The sequence below is a fragment of the Zonotrichia leucophrys genome, chromosome 3 (genome assembly GCF_028769735.1).
Source record: "Zonotrichia leucophrys gambelii isolate GWCS_2022_RI chromosome 3, RI_Zleu_2.0, whole genome shotgun sequence".
Classification (NCBI taxonomy): Eukaryota; Metazoa; Chordata; class Aves; order Passeriformes; family Passerellidae; genus Zonotrichia; species Zonotrichia leucophrys.
In genome coordinates, this window is record NC_088172.1 from 103,001,530 (window position 1) to 103,022,365 (window position 20,836).

At 41.5% G+C, this 20,836-nt stretch overlaps 2 protein-coding genes across 16 annotated transcripts in view; one reads left to right on the forward strand and one right to left on the reverse strand.

The window, feature by feature from the left end:
- The window catches only part of VRK2 (VRK serine/threonine kinase 2), a 39,466-nt gene extending 30,746 nt beyond the window's left edge, over positions 1–8,720 (forward strand). For 10 of the 12 annotated variants that reach the window (XM_064709739.1, XM_064709738.1, XM_064709741.1 and 7 more), the window contains 5 exons: positions 1,746–1,804; positions 2,966–3,156; positions 6,081–6,236; positions 6,529–6,735; positions 8,481–8,720. In XM_064709739.1, the coding sequence (XP_064565809.1) occupies positions 1,746–1,804; positions 2,966–3,156; positions 6,081–6,236; positions 6,529–6,735; positions 8,481–8,720 (853 nt within the window). Of the gene's footprint in view, positions 1–1,745; positions 1,805–2,965; positions 3,157–6,080; positions 6,237–6,528; positions 6,736–7,415; positions 7,511–8,480 lie in introns of all 12 variants that reach the window. The other 2 variants (XM_064709747.1, XM_064709748.1) reach the window with 2 other exon arrangements.
- FANCL (FA complementation group L) overlaps positions 8,676–20,836 on the reverse strand; it is a 31,210-nt gene continuing 19,049 nt past the window's right edge. For all 4 annotated transcript variants that reach the window (XM_064709751.1, XM_064709752.1, XM_064709750.1 and 1 more), the window contains exons 7-14: positions 18,216–18,284; positions 12,696–12,846; positions 11,039–11,122; positions 10,897–10,942; positions 10,719–10,800; positions 9,848–9,964; positions 9,129–9,200; positions 8,676–8,812 (exon numbers count right to left, since the gene is read on the reverse strand). In XM_064709751.1, coding sequence (XP_064565821.1) covers positions 8,777–8,812; positions 9,129–9,200; positions 9,848–9,964; positions 10,719–10,800; positions 10,897–10,942; positions 11,039–11,122; positions 12,696–12,846; positions 18,216–18,284 — 657 coding nt within the window. In that variant the 3' untranslated portion in view covers positions 8,676–8,776. The remainder of the gene's footprint in view (positions 8,813–9,128; positions 9,201–9,847; positions 9,965–10,718; positions 10,801–10,896; positions 10,943–11,038; positions 11,123–12,695; positions 12,847–18,215; positions 18,285–20,836) is intronic.

Genomic DNA, 20,836 nt, shown 5'->3' on the forward strand with positions numbered 1-20,836 from the left:
AAGGACAAACCCCCCCACATGGACACACCAGCCTGGAGCCCTGCAGCATACTCACTGCTTCCCAGCTCTGGGAAACACAGCTTTCCATGCCGTAGAACAGCACCTTAGGAGAAAGCTAAAACAATTTTCCTTAATTAAGAGAGATGTTGGAAGCAGTTAAAATGGGAACTTTATGTGCATGTCTGCTCTCCTTTGCATGTTTATGTCTGTGCTGCTGTGAGGAGAGGATGGATTCCAGTGCACAGTACACAGGCATTTTGTCTGCTGTGTATTTTTCCAATAATCTTTTTTTCCCAAGAAATCATTTGTAAATTAGCACAGGCCTTGGTGCACATACAGGAGGTTGTTGTGTGCTTCCATTAAACTTCACGGGCGCTTTGTAGAGACCGTAGTACAAACATCTCTTGGAGGTTTTTCCACATGTGCACTCAATTTATTTAACTTTCTATATGATACTGTTTTTCAGATGTTTTTCTGTAGGTTTTTAATGTTACATAAGCTACTGCCATTACAAACAATTAAATTCCAAAACACCAAGGAGCTTGGTGAAAATCTTTCCTTTTTCCCAGCATGACTTGGAGCTCACTGGAGCCACAGTGCATCAGTGTTTTCTTCCTCTGCCCTCCCAGCTGGGACAGGAGGGAGTTAACTGCACAGGGTACCTGTAGCAGGCTCCACAGCAAAGTTTCCCAGAGCTGGAGCATCCCAATAGCAGGAGCAGCAAACTTTTAAGTAGGCCAGGTCACAGCAGAGGTGCCTGCTGGGGCTGGCTGATCCCCGAAATCAGAGTGGGGCAGGGAAGGGTGGCTGCAGCTGGGGATGTTGACACCCTCTGCTGTGTTTAATATTTCTCCTTTAGAAGTTCTGATCATTACACAGCCCCCTGCAAGGTAACACTTATACAATTCAATGGGAAATCAATTTAATCAATCAAGCTGCTCCAGTGACTCTTCCCTTTCTGTTAACCCTTGGATGGCTCATGTTTCCAGGATGCTGAGCAAAAAGAGGCTTCAAGGAAATGCACAGAAAATTGCGCAATTTCTCTTATCAGAAATATCTTCTTACTCTAATGAATTGCATTCCTAGAATTGGGTATCTTGCCCAGGTTATCCCTCTTATCTGTCTTAATTTTCAGCTTCCTCTGGGTGCTGAACTGCCCAAGATGAGAGCTGGTGTTATTCCTGTTTTTAGGAATTGATGCTGAGCTTCTTTGCTGTTTCTGGATGGGCAGGAATTCCACCTGTGGCCCTGCTGTTTATGAAGTGTGTGGGACTTAGGGTGATGTGACCTCCCTGTCCCCTTGTGGCCCTGCCGTGCCTGGGTGTAACTTTGGCAGCCACGTGCTCCATGGCAGAGGGCGCCTGATGCTAAATGATAGGAAAGCAGAGCAGAACTGCTGCTGAAATTCCAAAATAGAAATTGGAATCATCAATCTGAAATCACAACAAGCCATTTGGCTCAAAGGGCTTTTGTTTTTCCTTCTAGAAAGCTTAAAATATGTGCAAATTAAAACCTGAAGTGCAGTTTTAGGTGTCAGCCTGATCTTGGTGAAACCAGCTGTGTGCAAAGAGTTAAAAATGGAGCTGGTGAGGGGAGATGTGGGTTCAAAAGCAGTCCTGTGAATCATTAGCTATCCTGGAGGTCCACTCCCTTTGGAGCTGAGACTTGCTGTCTTCCTAAATCCCAAATGAGGAATCACCTGCTCCGAAAGCGCATTAAACTGTTGCACTCTGGTGTTGTTGCAGACTTATGGATGAGCTCCCAGATTCAGTGCTGAGGTGGGATCCTCCTGGAAGCAGCTGCAGTAAGTGTGCTTGCACCTGTACCCTCTGGCTCTTCAGCCTCCTCCGAAACACAGCTCAGTGGCTGACTCTGGGGGGGAGCAGAAGAGAAGGAAAGTAACACAAATTGAACAAAGTCTTGGAAAAAAAAAAGAATCTTGCTCAGTCTGTGCTGTATCCCATGGAGTGACATAAGGGATCTTGGCCATATGTAATCCAAGGTGTTGGGAAGCAGTGACTATCTTGGAAACAGAAGTAGCTGTTAGCATGGAAATAGTAAGCAACTGTCTACCAAAGGTTTATTGCTCATTGCTCAGAGTTTGGAAAAGCAAATGGATGCACAGTTTGTCTTGTCTTGTTTCTTCCTTCCCTGAAATACAAAAGTAACCCAGGGAAAACACCAAAGGTCAGTATCTATTTTTGATTTATTCCCTTATTTTCCTAGCACTTTTGTATTGGAATTACTGGAATGCAGTGTGTATTAGGTGAAATTTATTCATGATGTGTATACATATTTAATAAATCTTTCCTGCTGGGATTTGACCAGATGCTAATATCTGGTGTAGCACTCCAGTTTTAGGATACACTTGGGTCTTCAACTGAAAGAAAAGTTTGAACCTCCCATATGTTTTTCCTACTAGCATTATTTCTGCCCATTCAATGGTTTCCCTGTTTTTTGAACCACTTGATGGAAAAATGTTGCTGCTGTTGGACTGTTTTGGGATGCAATCAGAAAAACAATAGTAGTGTTTGAAGAAATAAAAAAAAAAGTTTTATTTTTCCAAAACATTCCCAGTATAGTATTTATGCAGATTAAAATAATACTGTTCAGAGTAATTAATATTTGAGGGGATATTGTGATCTATCAAAGACTTTCTTCTTTTAAACAGAACTATCAATCCTTGCTGGTAAAGTGTTTTAAATTTTATCCTTGGATAGCTGTCAGTGCTGTGGGAATTAGTGCATGAACATAACGAGATGGAGCACTTCAAGTCTGGCTTGTTTATCCAAGTCTGTCTTTTCCTTTTCTCCTCCCAAAAAGACAAGACATTGTCAGTTCTGTGTTTTGAGTGTGCCTTCAGCTGAAATTGTGTTGTCTCGTTTGGCATCGGTGTTGGAACGAGATCCTTTCTGAACTTCTGGGGTTGCACTCAGTGAAATTCCCACTCTGATCTGCTCTGCAGGTGAAATAGCCAAGTTCCTGGCCTCTGTTTCTGGCTTAGCTTATGCTGAGAAGCCCAAGTATCACGTGCTGAAGAAGATCCTGCTGGATGGGCTGGAGTCGAGCGGGCTGCGCTACGACGGCCCCCTGGAATTTTCCCCAGCAGCAGCAGCAGCGTGCGCACGGAATCACCTCGCTGCCAAGCTGTCCAGGGTGAGTGAGGCAGCTCTGGGAGCCCTCCTGGCAGCTCCTGCCTCTTGCCTTCCCTCTTGGACAGGAGGAAATGGTTAAAGCTCTCAAAATGAGACTGACACAGCAGTTCTTCTGCCTTAAATACACCATGTTTGTTAATTCCCGTTTCCCCTGGCTTTGCTAAAAAGTGGAATGTCAACCCTCAAGGAGGAAGAACTGCCATGAGTCCTTTTGACCCACAGGCTCTCACTTCAAAGCAGTAGGTCTGTGGAGAATGATTTACTTTCAGGATAATGGGGAAGTCAAGGACTTTGTTCACTAACATCTTGAAGACAGGCCTGAATGCCAGGTTTTTCCTTCGTCCCAGATTAAAAGCAAAGTTACCTTTATTAGTGCCAGCATTTAATTCATTTTCTTGCTTTCAGGCTGTTCTTTGTCATTTGCCTTTATCCTCCTGCAGCCCCAGTGTGGAGGAGATGTTCCTGTGGCTTTAGCTGTGCTGTTGGTGTGCACTGGCACAGGGTTTTCCAAGTGACAGAGCTCTCCTGTGCTGTTTTCCTGCAGTGCTGGAAGTTAATAAAGCCCAGCTTCCCTAAGCAGAGAGGGAGGTAATTAGCAGTTTTGCTGGGAAATGTCAGGGCCGTTGTTCCTGTGGAAGTGCCCGCGTGCAGCAGCCCCGTGTGGGGCTCTGGGGCGTGTGCAATAAGGCAGGGTCAGGGTCCCATCCATTTTTAATATTCCTGGTGAACTTTGGACCATCACAAGTGTACGTGAGCCAAGAATGCAGGATGCAAACTAATGTGACTGATAGGCTGCGAGATGAATGGTGATTCAAGTATCAGTGCACAGATGGTTCTGATTTGCTGAGTTTTGTAGCTGCTGCAACTGAAGACATAAAATATCCTTCTAGTCATAAATTAGCTCTTTGGAAGCAAAACCTTGGCACCAGAGCTTTACAACCTTCAATTAGTAGGGAAAGAAGTATTTGAATGACTGTGGTATTGACATCTGTAGGCCTGCATAGTAATCATTCCTAATAGAAGAGAATATCTGTTTGAGGGGGTTTTGCATGGCTAATTAACCACCAGTGAGAATATGTAATTTTTTCATGATCTCCTGATTGTCACCTTTCTCTCATGATACAATTAGATTTTATTGTAGCAAGTGCCTCACGAACCAATTGTCAGCACTATTTACGTATTGTGGAAGGCAGAACAAAAGTTCATGTTTAATGAAAAGGTACTGGGTTTTGATCTTGGTAATTACAGATACTTACTTTAGCACTTTTATTGACTTTTCTGGTTTTACCCCCTTTTTTCTTTTAACAAAACCAAAGCTATTTTGGTGACTGGACTTGTGTGGCTGTGATGGTGACCACTGTGCCCTCACTCATTTGAGAAGTTCTTTTAAGTTTGCACTGTTTTGTGAACTGACTCAGAGCATCAGGTAGCTGTTAACTGATCTCCAGCTGATCCTGCTGGATCTCTGTTTCACAGCAGTCTTTGATTTCTCAGAGTCAGACACTAAATAGTAAATCTGTTTCCTTCTTAAGCCTGGTCAAAAGCTCGACAGTCTGTAGCATAAAAGATGATTCCAACCTTGCAGGCTGCAGGAGCTGCTGCAGCACTGGATATTTGCAGGTCACAGCCCCCTGGAAAACCCCTGGCTGAGGAGTGAATGGTTGTCACCATTCCTGTGCTGTGGGATTCAGTGGGATTGGGTGTGATGGCCAGGAACAGGATCAGGGGAATGCCTGGGTGTTACTAAATCTTGGCACCTGTCAGCACTTTCTCAGGGAAATCTGTAATGCTGAGTGTCTCACTGCTTGGAGCAGTGAGAACACCAGGATCACCTGTGTATGACTGCAGCCTGTTCCTTCAGCCAGTTCTGCTGCTGACATGAGCCAGTTTCCTCTAGGCACTCGCTGCTAAACAGCTGCAGAAAGGCAATTTTAGGTCATCCAAAGGATTTAAGGAGTACTTAAATACAAGTAGAGAGGGCAGGTAACTGAACTCTCTTGAAATTTATTGCTATTTTCAGCAAAAGCAATGTTTCAGTGGCCTGGTGCACTTGGTGCTGGGTGACAGGCAGCTCTTCCCAAAGCATCTCTTCATGGCACTGCCTGGAGTGATCCTAGGCCTGACTCTCTTCATCTCAGTGTTCCCTCTCTCCTTTTCTTCCCCAAACACTTCTCCCATTGAAGAGAGAACCTTGGAACAGTGGGAGCCACTGCAAACAAACCACTGGCTCCTCACTTGTTGCTTGTGAGCAGGATCTGACTGCAGCTGATCTGATTCCTCCTGTGCCACTTTGGTACCCAGGAAATGAGGAGATTTGGGGTTAATTCCCCTCTGAAGAGCCATGAACACCTGTACCAGAGGCTCCTGTAGCATCAGCTCCTTGATGATGTGCAGAGGATTGCATGGATTTCAGGATATTGTTCCCTGTGTAGAATCTGATCTAATCTTGAGGTGGCATAAGAAGTGTAGCAGTGGCTATATCCTGATTCTTGGTTCCAATTGCACACCAAGATAGGTGATAAAATATTATTTGCATTAATTCCCATGTTTGTTTACCACGTTTTTTGTCTCTGGATAAATATTTTCAGCTTCTCCTCTTACAGTGAAAGTGCTGATGTTAGGAAAGTGGGGTGAAAGTGAGTGGAAGGCCAGGTCACTGCTTGCTTGATCTTGTAGAAATCAGACTAAAAAACAACTGCATTAATACCAACCTGTAATTTTATTAGGATGAAATATGGTCATTTTCAGATGTAAATCCACTTATTTTCACTTTTGAAACTTTTAAGTGAAAACTTGGTTTTGCTGTAAGTCCTGGCTGGAAAATGATGCAGTTGTTTAAGGTGTGTATATATGGTGAAGATCATTCTTTTTCTGTGTGAATCTGGACTTTTTTTCACTGTACAAAATGCTTACTGTGCACCCCAGGTTCGCCTCCCAAAGCCTCCAGCAAAAGCAGCTCAGCAGAAGGGAAAAAAGCCACAAGGTGAAGAAGCTGCCTATCAAAACCAAGGCACACAGCTCCTGGAAGAAGGAAAGCCAAGCACACGGAGCAGGAGGCGTCCCCAGGCAGAGCTGCAGCAGGTGAGGATCTGGGGGGGGCAGCAGCACCCAGCTCTCCCTGTTCATTGGCTCCATGTCCATCTCGTGGGGTGGGTGAGGAGGAACAGGGCTGGGAAAGAGCCACGGGCTCTGTCACAGACTCCAGGAGCTGGCAGAGGCTTGCTGGCTTCCAGTATTCCACAGAGGAACCTGAGTCCCTGGCAGCCCAGGGCGTAAGTGCCAGGAGGGCAGTGCCTGAGCTGCCCCAAGCCTGGCACCTCCAAGTGCTGGACCAGGACCTGGGCTAACTCTGAACTCACTGAATTCCTTTCAGCACACACAGTTACTGTCTGTACCTCAGTGGGCTCCCTTGGCCAGGCCTTCAATAAAGGCAGAGCAGCAGAAGGAGGACATGGGGCAAGAGGAGCAATCCAGCTACCTGAGCAGGCCCCAGACCCGGGGAACACGCCGGCAGCTCCACGTGGAAGAGAAGCCACTTCCATTTTACACTACACAGCAGGAGCCTGAGCACCCAAAAAAGGTGAGGGGTTTGCTGTTGCCATACAACAGTCACAGTGCCTTGAGAAGGAAAGATCAGCTTTTCTAAAAACAGGAGTTCCAAAAACCCCTTGAGGGCTCAACTGCATGTACACAAACTCTGTTTGCCACAAACACTCAAGGTTTGTGGGCAATTGCCTGTATGCACTATTGGCCAGCTACCACTGCAGTTTGTGTAGCTGCAGAGCAAATCTGTGCATGTGGATGCAAATTGTTATTTCCCAACTCTTCTGTCTCCCTTTGTGGAGCCTGTTGTTTGCTTGGTAGAAACTTGGTTCAGTAGTTTCCTTCTGTGTGTAGTGGAAAACTTCATAGCACTCATTACTTAAGCCCTTAAATTCTGAGTTTTACATCAGAGGATTTCAGCAGTTAACAAACTCACCTTGAAAAGATCTGAATTAATAGTTTGTCTTACTCTTCAACCATACATGGAAAAAAAGCAAAAAATTAATCAGGTTTAGTAAAAATAATACAGCACCATGTCTTAGTGATCACCCTGTGCTCCTGTTCTCTTGGAGGTCTGGTGATTTTAGTGAGTGGATTCCACCCTGGTTTCCTACCATGTAAACAAATAACTTGGTTAAATGAGGACACCTTCTAATGAGCACAAAAATGCAACTTTAAAGGTAGCTTTATGATTAATCCAAAATTCTTTGCTTCAAGCAGTCTGACCATCACTGCCTGGAGACTCCGGTACAAGCTGGGAGAGGGAAGCAGCAAAAGCACAGCTGTACCTGAGAGCACCAGGCAGGACAGTGGTGAGCAGAACCATCCTGGGAGATGTTTTGGCTGCCAGCAGGGGAGATGGTGTCTGACTTGATAGGAAAACATTCCACTGTTACTTCCTAGTCCTCAAATGTAAAGTGTTTGCAGAAAAGGGACCAAGCACTGGGCTGGTGGTTAGATGATATTTGTGTTTGGATTTAGTTTTTCTAATGGAAATGCTGCTATTCCAATAGGATTACATGTGCTGTTTCTATGTAGAACCATTCTGCATAATAGGGGGGGCTTTAAATGGGTGTCAGATAACATTTAAGCCAGCCAAATGAGAAAGTGGACAAGGAAAAAAGGGAGGATTTTCTTAGCTTCACTTTGCAGAATTTCTCTCATGTAATTCAGGAGTTTGGTTATGGAAAGCTCTGTAGGAAACCAGAGCTGTCCCTGGCTCTAAGGGACAGTTGAAAAGAGAGTCCAATCTTAGCTAAGTGAGAAGTGGGATTGTGGTGTTTGGGGATCCCTTTCAGAGGAGGAGGACAGACAATGCTGGCCAAGCCCTGGCACCCCTGGCCAGCCACACAAGCCCTGCTCTACAAGTTTATGTTCCTTGTGATGGGCACAAGTTTGACTTCACTGTGAAATGCAAAATTTACACAAATCAAACCAGCACCTTCACCCTTAAAATCATGTCTTGAGTTTCCAGGATAAACCTTTATTACACAGGAAAGACTGAATATATTAAATGTTTTTGGACACAAGTCAAAGACCAAGAAGAATTTCAGCTGTAGAGTTCAATAGTAAATATAGATCTGTCTCTTCAGGAGGTGTTTAACCATGCCTTATGATACACACTTACAATATCCATACAAGTGCAAATTCCAGAGGTAAGACTCTGTAAGGACTGTAATGCCTTCTCTAGGATAACTTGAATACCTCAATGGCATCTCTGGTTTTCTGATTCACATCTCATTTCATATTAGCTTTATAATCACAGCTATTTTTCCCCTGCAGGAAGACACTGCAAGAGAGCTGCCACCATTTGACCCCTACAGAACACTCTCAGAATCCCGAAAGGAGCACAGTCACCTTGTAACTCCTGTTCCTGCAGCAGTGTCCCAGCCTGGTGCTGACACCACTCATCCCTCTCTCTCTGCTGTGTTTAAGCTTGCATTTGCTGATCAAACCTACCCCTACACTGCAGCTGTTCTGGTGCTTCTGGTGCTCATTGTCCTGTCCTTGTATCTGCTTTGATGTTGCTGTTCCTGTGTCTTCAGTGGGAGTGCAGTGGTGCTCCCACAATGCAGCTTTTAGAGTTTCTTCATTGAAGATTTCAGTGTCAGGGGCTTGAAAAAGAAGTTTTTAAATAATCCTGTCAGTACAGGCCTTGTACAGGCAAGTTCTCATCAGCACTCAATAGTTATGGATTCTCTGAACTATCTGTGTTGGCTTCTGTTATAAATGTTGAGGGTTTTTTTATTGTTTGTAACTGAAGCTTTTGTTACGACATTAAAAAAGTATTAAATACAATGGAGTATGGTCTTTAATTACTCTGGCATTAGTGTGGGGCTGTCTTTATACTGTGTCAGAAAACTTTCAGTTAAACACTGCTGCATTTGCCTTTCCTACTCTAGTTCACTCCTACTCCATGGCTTGCCTTACCTTATTACAATAGGGACATTCACCAAAGATGACATTAAAGCTCTGTCTGCTGGTAGGAAGGCCTTGTAGCCACTGCAACACAAGAAGTGGGTTTAAAGTCACATTGGTTTCATCTCCAATTTAAGAAACATCTATTAATTACCAGAGTTCAGCTGATGAACATCTGACAGGGTGCATGCAGTCAGCCTGTGGCTCCCTTTCCCAGAGAGCTGATGTAGGAATTGGGGGTGACAGGACACGTGACTGCCACAGTGTTCTCATGGGCTCTTAATGCAGAATGTAAGTGGCAGTGCTTGTTGTGCAGAAGTGCCAGCAGCTGATGCCAGCTGTGCCCCATGTCCCTTTACCTCATAGAGACAGGCCTGGTGGAAGGGCTGCCCACATGTTGTGCATGCAGAAGGTGCCAGCAGCTGCTGGCAGTTTGTGCCCCACGTCCCTTTACCTCATAGAGACAGGCCTGGTGGAAGGGCTGCCCCATGTTGTGCATGCAGAAGGTGCCAGCAGCTGATGCAGCTATGCCCCACGTCCCTTACCTCATAGAGACAGGCTGGTGGAAGGGCTGCCCACATGTTGTGCATGCGAAGGTGCCAGCAGCTGATGCCAGCTGTGCCCCACGTCCCTTTACCTCATAGAGACAGGCCTGGTGGAAGGGCTGCCCACATGGTGAGCATGCAGAAGTGCCAGCCAGCTGCTGCCAGCTGTGCCCCACGTCCCTTTACCTCATAGAGACAGGCCTGGTGGAAGGGCTGCCCGCAGCGGGGATCGTCACACACGTGGTCGGGCGCGCTGCCCTCCAGCCGGTAGGCGTAGCAGATCCCACAGTCCTTGGCAAAGTCCTGCAACAACAGCACGGCTGAAAGGCAGGGCTGGGCTGCCCACACACAAACAGCTTCACCTCTGGTTTTGGTTTTGCAGTTTTTGTTGGCTGGAATTACTGTTTTCTGCCTTTAAGACATCCATGTTTATGTCACAATGGCTTAGAGTGACACTGGGTTCCAGGTGTGCAAGACTTGACTGGGTTATATTTCATCCCTTACTGAATTACATCTAATTCAACAAGCATTTTCATACTTTTGGGTGCTTTTTGTTTATTAACCACTATGATTTGTCATTAGACACAGATCAGATCTTAATTTAGAAGCTTCCTGAGTGAAAGCAAAGCTCGTAATCCAGCGTTAAAGCATTGTCAAAAATTAGTTCCCAGTTTGTTTGAAATGCACCAGTATTTGGATGGCCTCTTGTCCCCTCTAAGCAGCTCCACCTAATTAGAACTGAAGTCATCAACATCCATAACAGAATGTTTGGATTTTCCACATCTCATTAGCCACTCTGGAACATCCTCTTTTCCTTTTAATAGTGGAGCCTGTTATGAATGCCCTCACTGCTATGAAGGCCACAGGGAAGTGTGCACCTCTAATCAAAGGTTAACAAGCTCTGACAACTGTTGCTTGAAGTTCAGAAGTCCTTGTGACAATGAATTAATCCAATTACCTCTCAAAAGTCCCTGATTGTCCCTGGCTCTTAGAAAGTGACCATTTAAATGTGACTTATTCAGCAATAACGACTGATCATTAACCAAAACAAACTTACGCTTTTTTCCAGCACACCACGGGAGGGAAAATCAATTCCTAGGAGCTCTCTCAAGTTCTGTAACAAACTGACTTCTGGGTCCCTGTGGGTGGGAGAGGGGAGAGAAAAACCCACCTGAGGAATTGAGGAATGGCAAACACCACTTGGGTTTCCAGCCTGCTCTACCAGGGACACTCACCACAAGTGCATGTTGGTGTTGAGTTTGGTTCTCAGGGGGTTCACTTCTGCAAACAGACAGGAATAATGGCATCACCCCAGTGAGCCTCCCAGGCTCAGAGATCTGAGGCCAGAGGAGAAACCAGGGGAATTTGCTGCCTTACCATGATCTGCCCCAAGGAAATAACACTCTGGAAGCATGTTTGGATGGCGAGGATCAACCTCTATGTTCACTGAGACATTGTTCCCTGCAAGGAGAAAGCAAGGCCATGGGGAAGCTTTGCAGTCAAGGATTTGAAAAGGGAACCATTTTTAAAGGCATTTTTAAATTGGTTAACTCAGGCTGGGTTTTGTTAGGATAAATAATAACAAAGTTGGGAGGTGTCCAAATGATTGTACAAAATATGAGTATATAGCAAATACTTACATTTCCACAAACTGTAATTAAAAGTAGCAACTGATTAATTAAACCTGTCAGGCTTGTGTTTCTTTTAGACTTGGCTTAACCTTTACACTTACTCAGAAAGACACATAATCAACCCAAGCTAGATGACAACATCCATCCAAAATCTTGGTGAAACTTTAAAGGTAGAGACATGTAACTTACTAATTCATTTTAATCTTTTATAGTCAAAAAGAGAAGCCCAAACCCAACATTAAGCAGCAGAAGTCAGTCCCCTCCCCAGCAAATTCCAGGACTGAGACAACAAAGCTGTGTTTTTGAAACAGCAAATATTTGGCTTTTCAAGACCCCCCAGCATCCCTGGAAGGGGATGTTCCTCAGAGGGAAGCAGCTCCAAAACATCACAGCAAATTCTCCTCTGAGCAAGGCCAGGTTAAACCCAACCTTTTCTGTAATTAAAGCTGTGTTAAGCTCTCGTCCTGGAAGAGGTGGGAATGAATGAAATCAAAGTTCAGGGGTAGCTGAAGGTTCTCTGTGCCTGATAACAAAAGGCTCAAAGCCCTGTCCCTCCTCTGCTCAGCTGCTCCAAGGCACTTTTTGAGGCTTTTCCTCCCTTTTCCTTGGCCTGTGGCAAAGGGCAGCAGGACCAGGACAAAGCCCCCCTGCCTGCACACAAAGTGCTGCCTGACCCACACCATTCCAGCCACTGCTGAACTTTTCCTGTCCTTCCCTCCAGCTCCTTCCTCCCTCCCTCTACAGCTGTCAGGGACAACGTGGGTCCACTCTGCATTCTCACATTTCAATTTGCTATTGGTGATGTGGATTTTGTATAATTATAAAATTCCTTATCCTATGTATGTTAAGACCTTAAAATGCCAGACATCAGCATATAAACTGAGGTACATTTTACAACTGAGGCCTTGACAGGGAAGCCTCATTTCTTTTTATTTCTGTCCTTTCCCCTTGCCTCCTTTAACTCCCTTTTTCCCCTTGGGCTGCACTCTAATATTCCTTCCACTCCAACAGGATGAATCTAAAGTTTAAAACTCTAGAATTTGTGATTGAGGTAAGGGCTTCACCTAAGATGTTTTTTTACAAATACTGATTTTTCTAAGGTTACCATGTAAGTGCTCAGCTGTTGACAGTTCCATGTTCATAATTCACAAATACACAAAGTTTTCCTGCAGAAATTTTCCTTTATCTGACACCAGAAAGTTGTAATGAACTTCCCAAACAGGATCAGCATTCTGTTATGGAAAATTATTTTTTTTAATATGCAAAAGTTCTAACTTTGGTTTTAAGTGCTGCTTTTCCTTTCCCAAACCCAAAGAAGCACCATCTGATGAGACAAGCAAAACAAACCAGCTCCCTGAGCTTTACTTCTCAAATCCACTGTATCCCTTTACATCTTTTCCTACCTATTGCAATTCTCCTGCTTGTGGCGCTCCGGGTGGGATTTTCTGGCTCAAGCACCCACGTCCTGCCATCGATTTCATCCAGGGCATCCCAGAATTCCTTCAGCGACTCCAGTGCTGCCAGGAACTGGTTGTAAATGTCTATTAAGGAGTTCTAAGAAAAGAAGAAATTTAAACAGATTTCATTGAGTTTGCACCAGCAGCCTGAGAGTATATTTAAAAACCAATTTATTCATTTAAGGAGTGTTGAAATCTATGTGTGTGTCCCAGTGTATTGTGATAGCATAAAACATGGAATATCACCTAACAACCTGATCATTATCTCAAAATTAAGTAGTATAAAAACAGGTGCTTAAGATCAGCTTTCAAACCCTGTAAATAAGGCACAAAAAGGAGAAACCATCTAATAAGCAGAGGATTACACGTGGGGGATTTCAATATTTGAGAGTGGATTACAGGGAATCAGAAATATCTTTCATTAGACAGGACAATATACAGGACAGCAATGCCAAAGAAATCTTTTGAAATTATCAGTGGGCAAAAAGAAGTCACCATTTCCCCAGGAAAAGACTTCTGCAAGAAGAGAAAACATTTGGTGGTCAAGGGAATCCTTTGCAGGTGCAGATGCCCATTGAGGGACAGATTTCAAATATTTTGAGGTTCAAAAGGAAAAGCAAATTAAACATTATTTTCTCACACAGGTATTTTTCTATGAATTAAACAAAATACAGAAGGAATGGTTTCCTTTAATCTGTAGTGATTATATTCTTCCTTTCTCACCTGGACAAAGAGCAGCAAATTATCTGAGTGTTCTCAGATGAAGAAATAGAATTTTTCTACATAATAACTTTTTATATTTTGTGCATGTGTATTTTAGAAAGAAACAGCGTAGCTTGGAAATAAAATGCTACATTTTTTCCTGCTGTTGTTAAATTATATTAAAGTAGGAAAGCACCTAAGCAGAGAAGTGTGAATTCTGCCAATCTCGAAATGTAACGCTTATTATCTTTAAAAGCATTTTGTTACTTTTATAATACCTGAAGTGATATAATAGTGTCAGTCACTTAACCACATCTTAGAGTATAGTATCTTCATCTTAAGTACTATTATTTCCAGTATTTTAATAATTTTCACACAGTCCTGAAATGTGATCTTTTGTGCTCTGATGACACTTAAATTAATAGCATAATTTTCTGGTACTTGCAACAGTTGCTTTCCATTTTGATTTTTTACATTTTTCTATATCACATACAGATAAATCCTCTAATAATCATTTTTATCTTTATCTTCTGGGAATTCAAAGGGTTTCACTAGAAAAAAGAAACATCAAGGGATTATAACCCACAGATAAGTTTTAAAATCCAATTAATTTTAATACTAATTGTAATTTTTCAATGATGTTCCTTAAAAAGGTAGTTAAATCTTTTTCTTTTTTTTTCTGCACTGTTCATTTGATCTTATTTGCATGCTTCACTGATGTTGCCAGCTGTCTCCTGCTCTATACCTAAATGCATCTATAGCTATTTAATACATCACCTGCTTGTCATGCAAACCATGAAAACTCCAACATTCCTTTTTATTTGATTACCAACTAATTTTTGGTTGCTGCCCAGCACTTTTAGAACAGCCTGAGATCACACTTTTCTGTGGTCTAAATTACACCAAGACCATTGTTAATAATGTCAAACAGCACAACTCTGTTCCCTGGTCCCCCTTGGACAAATGAATTAGAATTTGTGAGAAATATGTCAAAATTCCTTGGAAAACAACATTTCTCATTCAGGCTGTCAGTGCTGCTCACTCTCACAAAGCCAAACTGGTTCCTCCATCCTCCATAAACACCCTGGCTTTGGTGAGTCCCAGGACTGTGACCCCAATGTCACCTCTGGTATCAGATCCATGGATCCCACATCCATTCCCACCACTGACTTTGTCCAGGGAAAATCAGATACTCTGGACCTCCAAGGGGAACACACCTTCTCTTTTGCCAGGAAAGTACCATGAGGTTTCTCAACCTCTTTATTTCCATTTCTATCCTCTGCACTCTCATCCCCCCCTCAGCACCAGGACCTCTTCATGCCAATTCTCTTCTTCCTTAAATTCAAACATTCTCCCAAGCCCACCCTTACTGCCCAAACACCATTCCCTCCAATCAAAGGAATAAGAAAAAATGGGAAAAAAATCTCACTCTACTCTTGGTTCTTATTTCTAGAGCCACAGAGGCTGGGAAGAATAAAGACAAAATCTCGAAGCTGTGCCTGCCAAAAAACCAATGAAGCCTTTCAGGAACTTCTAAGAAGTGCTGTAACCTATATGGCTGTTCTGCCAAATTTCAAGCATCTGCTCCAAATCCTGGATGAACTAAATAGTGATCAAATGGTAGTAAAAAAAAGTTCCAATTAAGATAAATACAGAACAACTGATTGCAACTTATTTTTCAAAAACAGATAAAAATGTAATCTTTATTTTGATATTTTTTGGCTAAAATTCTTCCTAACAGAAAATTTGCTTATCCAAAATTAAAACAACTGCAAAGCCCCCTAATAAGAAAGGTGAAATAGCCTAAACTATAGGTACCATTACCTTCTTGCCCTTCATGAATTAATAAATAAAATACAATTTAATAAAGCAAACAGTCATTAAATGGAAAAGGGATCACCTAAAGAATTTATGATTCTTTAGATTTGTTTGGAAACACTTCCTCATCAACAGCAGTTTAACAATTTCCCCTCTCCTTAACAGAAATCAAGCCAAGACACAAGCCTGGAATCTTTATAAAGTGTCTTGTCAACCATCTCCATTTTCTGCCTTTACAGCTGGTGCCTGTGAAGTTCCTTTGCCAAGAAAAAGCACAATTACGATGCTTTTTATTGTGTTTTCATCGAAATAACCCAGGAATCATCTCATTCCCAGCACTCCACCTTCTGCACCTTGCATTCCCGTTTCCTTGCTGGCTGCTGCACGACCTCATTAGTCATTAATTTCCACTCCCATGACCTTCATGTAGCCAGCCAGGTGGGCAGTGGTCAGTCTGGAAAGCTCACCCTGATTCTGCAGAACTGCGCTAAAACTGGAGACAGCACATTTATCTGCTTCTTTCGAGAAAGGCTGTAACAGAAATAAGTAGATGTTCTTGCACTTGTCATTGAGAAGCACTCTGCATTTATTTGGCACTTAGAGCAGGAGCAGCAGCAGCAGCATTGCCCTTGGTGCTGATTTCTTACTACTCTAAAACGTCTCCTCTGAGCCAGAATCCACTGGCTGTTGCTGCTCATGCTGTGAGACACCTGCACTGGCTACTGGGCTTGTCATGACGCACAAAACCCCACCATCTTCAGCTTGACATTGTGCAAGTTATAATTATTCATCCAAATGAATATGTCAGAGCAGCAGCAGCAGACCTCTCATCAGAGCAAAAGAAAAATACATCAAAACATTATCAACCCAGCAGGAAGACAGGGACCATAAGGAAAATTACCCATTTTTAATATGGATGCCATAAAGCCATGTCTATTATTATACAGAAGGGGAAAAAAAAAAAAGAAGGGAAAAAAAAACCTCAACAACCCCTCAAGTTTAAAATCCATGAGCCTGAAATAGGCAGCAGCACACACAGGGGGTGGGAAAGAAAAATCAATTACCTGCAATCTATTTATATTTTCTTTCATAGGAGTTTATATTCTAATGGTGCCATTGCACCAATTTAGTTAAGCCTTGGCAATTTATACTTTAAAGGCATAATTTAAAAGTTTAAGACCAATTGGTACCAAAACACCACGTTATTTCACCAGAGAAGAGGTGTAGCCTGTTCTTTTTCCCTTTTAGGAACCAAAATTTTCATGCACTTGAGTACCTGCTGAATTCTGCTGCCAGTGGTGTTGCAGCATTATCTAAGCTTAACCCATATTTTATCACGGTGTGAGGGCTGCTCGCCACAGTGATTCCCACACATTTGGAAAATAAACACAATTTCCACAATTACCAAAGCCATTTGTCCCCACAAGTGTTGGGTTCATGTCACCCCCACACAAAAGGTCAATTTGCAAAAGCTGCTGTACAGCTGAAGCATTTCTGTCTGCTGGTATTTGGTTCAGGATTAGAGCAGGCTCTCTGCAGCTGGAATTATTTCATGATTTCAGAACAGGCTCTTCCCTTACTCACAAACACCTTTTGTTCATGTTCTCAAACAGTCCCCAGGTAATTCTAACTGGAAGAAGATTTTAAGCATCAGAGAGTTGTATTTTTAAGAGAGGATTTTTCCTTGGCTGTAGTGCCAGTATCAGTTTATCCACCCCCATTTTTAACTTGTCAAAGGCTGCTCCATGTCAGGATTTTCCAGAACATTTTATTCAAACACAAGTCCTTCTTTAAAATTACAAACAGCAAAAACAGAGAAGCAGACACTGTCAGGGATGTTTGAAATGTTGTTCATTTGAGGCAACATAAGGCTGTAAAATTAATAAAACACTGTTCAAAATATGTATTAAGTTTGAGGTTAAAAACAGCACTTGAAATCCTGGCTGGAGTATAGGGACTCCAGTAAAATTCAAGGGAAAAACATTTATTTAAACTGCTCCAAACCATATCAGAGAATCAAAACTAAACTTACATAAATAAATACATTTTTCATTTGCAGTGGTTGATCTTTGCAGTTATTTCCTCCCAATATTAGTGGGCCTGAGGTAACACACAGAACCTTGAGCTCTGCAGAAAAATTATATGCCCAGCTTGAACTCATCCTGCTGCAACCTCCCAGCCATGCTCCCTATGGAAGTTGTTACTTATTGCTGGGTAGAAACCCTCATGAGAGTTAAAATTATCAGATACAATTATTTATGTAAAAACTATTTTCCCAATTTAAATGAAATATCAATTATTTTCTACATATAATTCAAATTAACTTGTATCTGAATGGTAACATTTAAATTCATTTAATATAATACACATGCACTATTCAGGAAGAAAGGTAGATGAAATAATGTGAAACACCCACAAAAGACAGTGTGGTTTTTCATGGCAGCAATATCAGTTAAACTAAGAAATTAGAATTTCATTAAATAGTTTCCTAGATTGATTATAACTGGAAAATTTTATTAAGTTATGAAAGCTCTATAGGATAAGAAACTGGGGAAAACTCTATAGGACAACCAACTCCTCTTTTGAATGTCTGTCAGCTTTAGAGGCTGTTTCTTTTCTAGAAACAATAATTTTTTCTACATTTCACTTTCTTTGCACTTTCCCACCATAATTCCTAGAGAATTGTTTGTCACATGAACAGCTTAAAAAAAACAAAACCCAACCAGTACATCCAACATGCAAGATAAATCTCATGGCAAGGAAGATATTTAAGGTACTGTGATAAGGAATATGGAATTCAGTGCTATTACATTTTCATGAGCATGTACAGAAATAAAATGCACACAGGGAGAAAAGCTGGAGTTAAAAACTAAAGCCAACCCCTTGTTACCACCCCTCCATTGCACATGTATTTTTATTTTAAAAGCTGCCTAGTCCAGCAGTTACCTGTGGCATCCAGGAAACAGCAAAGGGAACAGGAAAATCCACAAGGCAATCTGGTGGTTCTGTGGGATACTGAGGGAGGGAAAGAAAATACAGTTTGGGATTTTTTTCCTTAGTGATTTAAAGTCAGACTGATACTCAGCTGCCAAATTTGATAACAAAATATGAGCACTTCAAGCATCTTGAGAACTTGGCTCTGAGAGGAAACAGTATGCAAAGCATTTTCAGGAATAGTTATGAATGTTAATTATCATTTAAAGAAGAAAGCTACATGTAAATGTTTTATATATCAGTATTTAGAAAAGGCAGGAGAATCCCAATTTTCTGTGCTCAGTGGTCACAAAGGAACATTAAAGAAACCTTAAGAAACAAAGCATGAAATATTTTTTAAAATTTCTCCTCAATTATACATATTAGAAACCACAGTTTAAAAATCAAACAACCCTTCCATGAGTCAAGAACTAATTTTCATTTAAGCTGAACTATTTGTTCTGAATGGTAACATTTTGTTTTTTAAAACTGAAAGTAATGCAGAGTACTTAACTATTTAGAAAGAAATGAGTGAACATAGACCAAAATAAATAAAACAAAACTTGATCCAAATTAAGAGATAACAATAAGAAAAATTTTTAAAAGACTGTATTAAAAAAAAGAAGCTATAAAATGTTTGATAACTCCATGACATCTTAGCTTATTACAGTTACAACCAAATGTGTGTTTCAGAATTATCCTATTTTTCTTAGGCCAATTTAAACAATTATTAAATACAATATTTATATTGGTTTTCTGAGCATGCAGCTAACTTTATCTAGAGAAAGCATTTTCATAGCCCTTCCAGATCATTCAGATAATTACCAAAGTGTCTTAATTACTACACATCAGGCAAATCCTTCCAGTGGCCTATTTGAAGCCTTGGGGTCTGAAATGCTCCTGCACTGATCTTAATCAAAGAAACAGCATAACAGAAATAAACACACTTTTATTAAAGCATCTTATCAAAAGAAATGCCTTCCCAAAAAAGACTTCAGCCAAGTCTTCTCAAATGCAGTGTCTGTGTGTGTGAAGGCAAATCAAATCCCCAGGTCACCAGAACAGGATTTCACACACAAATTCTGTCTGGCAAGTTTAAATGCCAGACATGGTTTACAAAGGACAAGAAATTGATCCTTCATCATCAAAACCACTTTGACAACAAAATGAAAAAAATGAAAACAAAAAGAAAAAGGATGATTACTTATTAAAATAGGCAAGTCTGATAATCTAATCTTTTTGTTACACAAATATTTAATTGTTAGATGGTGTTTTTTCTGCTATGAGGAGTTTTCAGCAATTTTATTACTATCAAATGAGGAATATTCAGCTATTTTATTACCATCAAAAAACCCCACAAGTTTGCACAAGGACAGGAAATGGAAATCTCCATTCCATCAGGACAGTGCTAAGTTAATGCTGAACAGAACCAGTGCCAGTGTGACCATGGCAGCTGCTTGGGAAAAATGAATATTGCACTGGAATTTTTTCTGCATTTTTATACTTTCAAACAGTTAAAATACTTTACTTCTGTTGTCCTAAGAGCAAAAAAGCCTCAGGGCAACAGGTTGCACCAAATTTCTGGTGTCACACAAAGCATATTTATCCCTTATAAACAACACAACCTGGTTCCTCTCCTTGCACATTAAACAGCCCATAATTGCACTTCCAGATGGATTTTTCCATCAGTGTATTTAATAATGGACTGACTAGCAAATTAATTATGCACTCATTACTCTCTGCATGGAGGACAGTTTTACTCTCTCAAACTCCACTGGAGCAACACTCATTCCCAAACAGTATTTTTTCCCCTACAAAGGTAAAGCTTGTTCATGTTATGTAAGACTAAAAAACTTTTAGAAAAACCTCCTGGTTTGTAAAGGAATACAGGATGCCTGTGAGGGTGGGATTCCATACCACAGTACCATGTCCCTTCCTCGTGCTTTCAGGATGATAACTTGAGGTGATGGATCACAGATCGTCCCAAACAACAACATCCAGACACTTTTAGATCCCTTTTTCCCCTGGACTGATTTTCTGAAGACAACAATTATTGCCAGGCAATTGTCACCACACAGCCTGGATATTCACAGTCTCTGGTGGGAGATTTATGCCTTGAAATGAGATATTCTATGAAGAAATGTTGTAATTTGAGTTCAGGGATAAGTACCAGGAAGAATTAAATTTTTTCTCTTTCTGCAAATGCCATGGGTTTGATTTGCAAGTACTGTCAAAATGGGACATTTATTTGGACTAAAAAGAAATAATTTTTCTGACTGACTTCAGTTTTTCATAAATCTTTACATCTCTGACTGTAACAGCAAGACTTGTTAATAACCAACCCAACATCCTCTAATTCTTGTTCTGTGCACAGTCTCTGGATGGAGTGATAATGAAGGAAAGTCTCCCAGATGGCTTTGTCAGTAATCCAGTAAAATGAGTACAGTATCAAAGTGTTTTTCATGTGATGCACAGATGCATCTTACAGATAACCATAATCCAATATTAATTTTAAATATAGCTAGTCTGAAAACTCAAGAAAAAAAAATTAACTGACCTATTACTTTGCAGAACAGACACACCAGCAAGCAAAC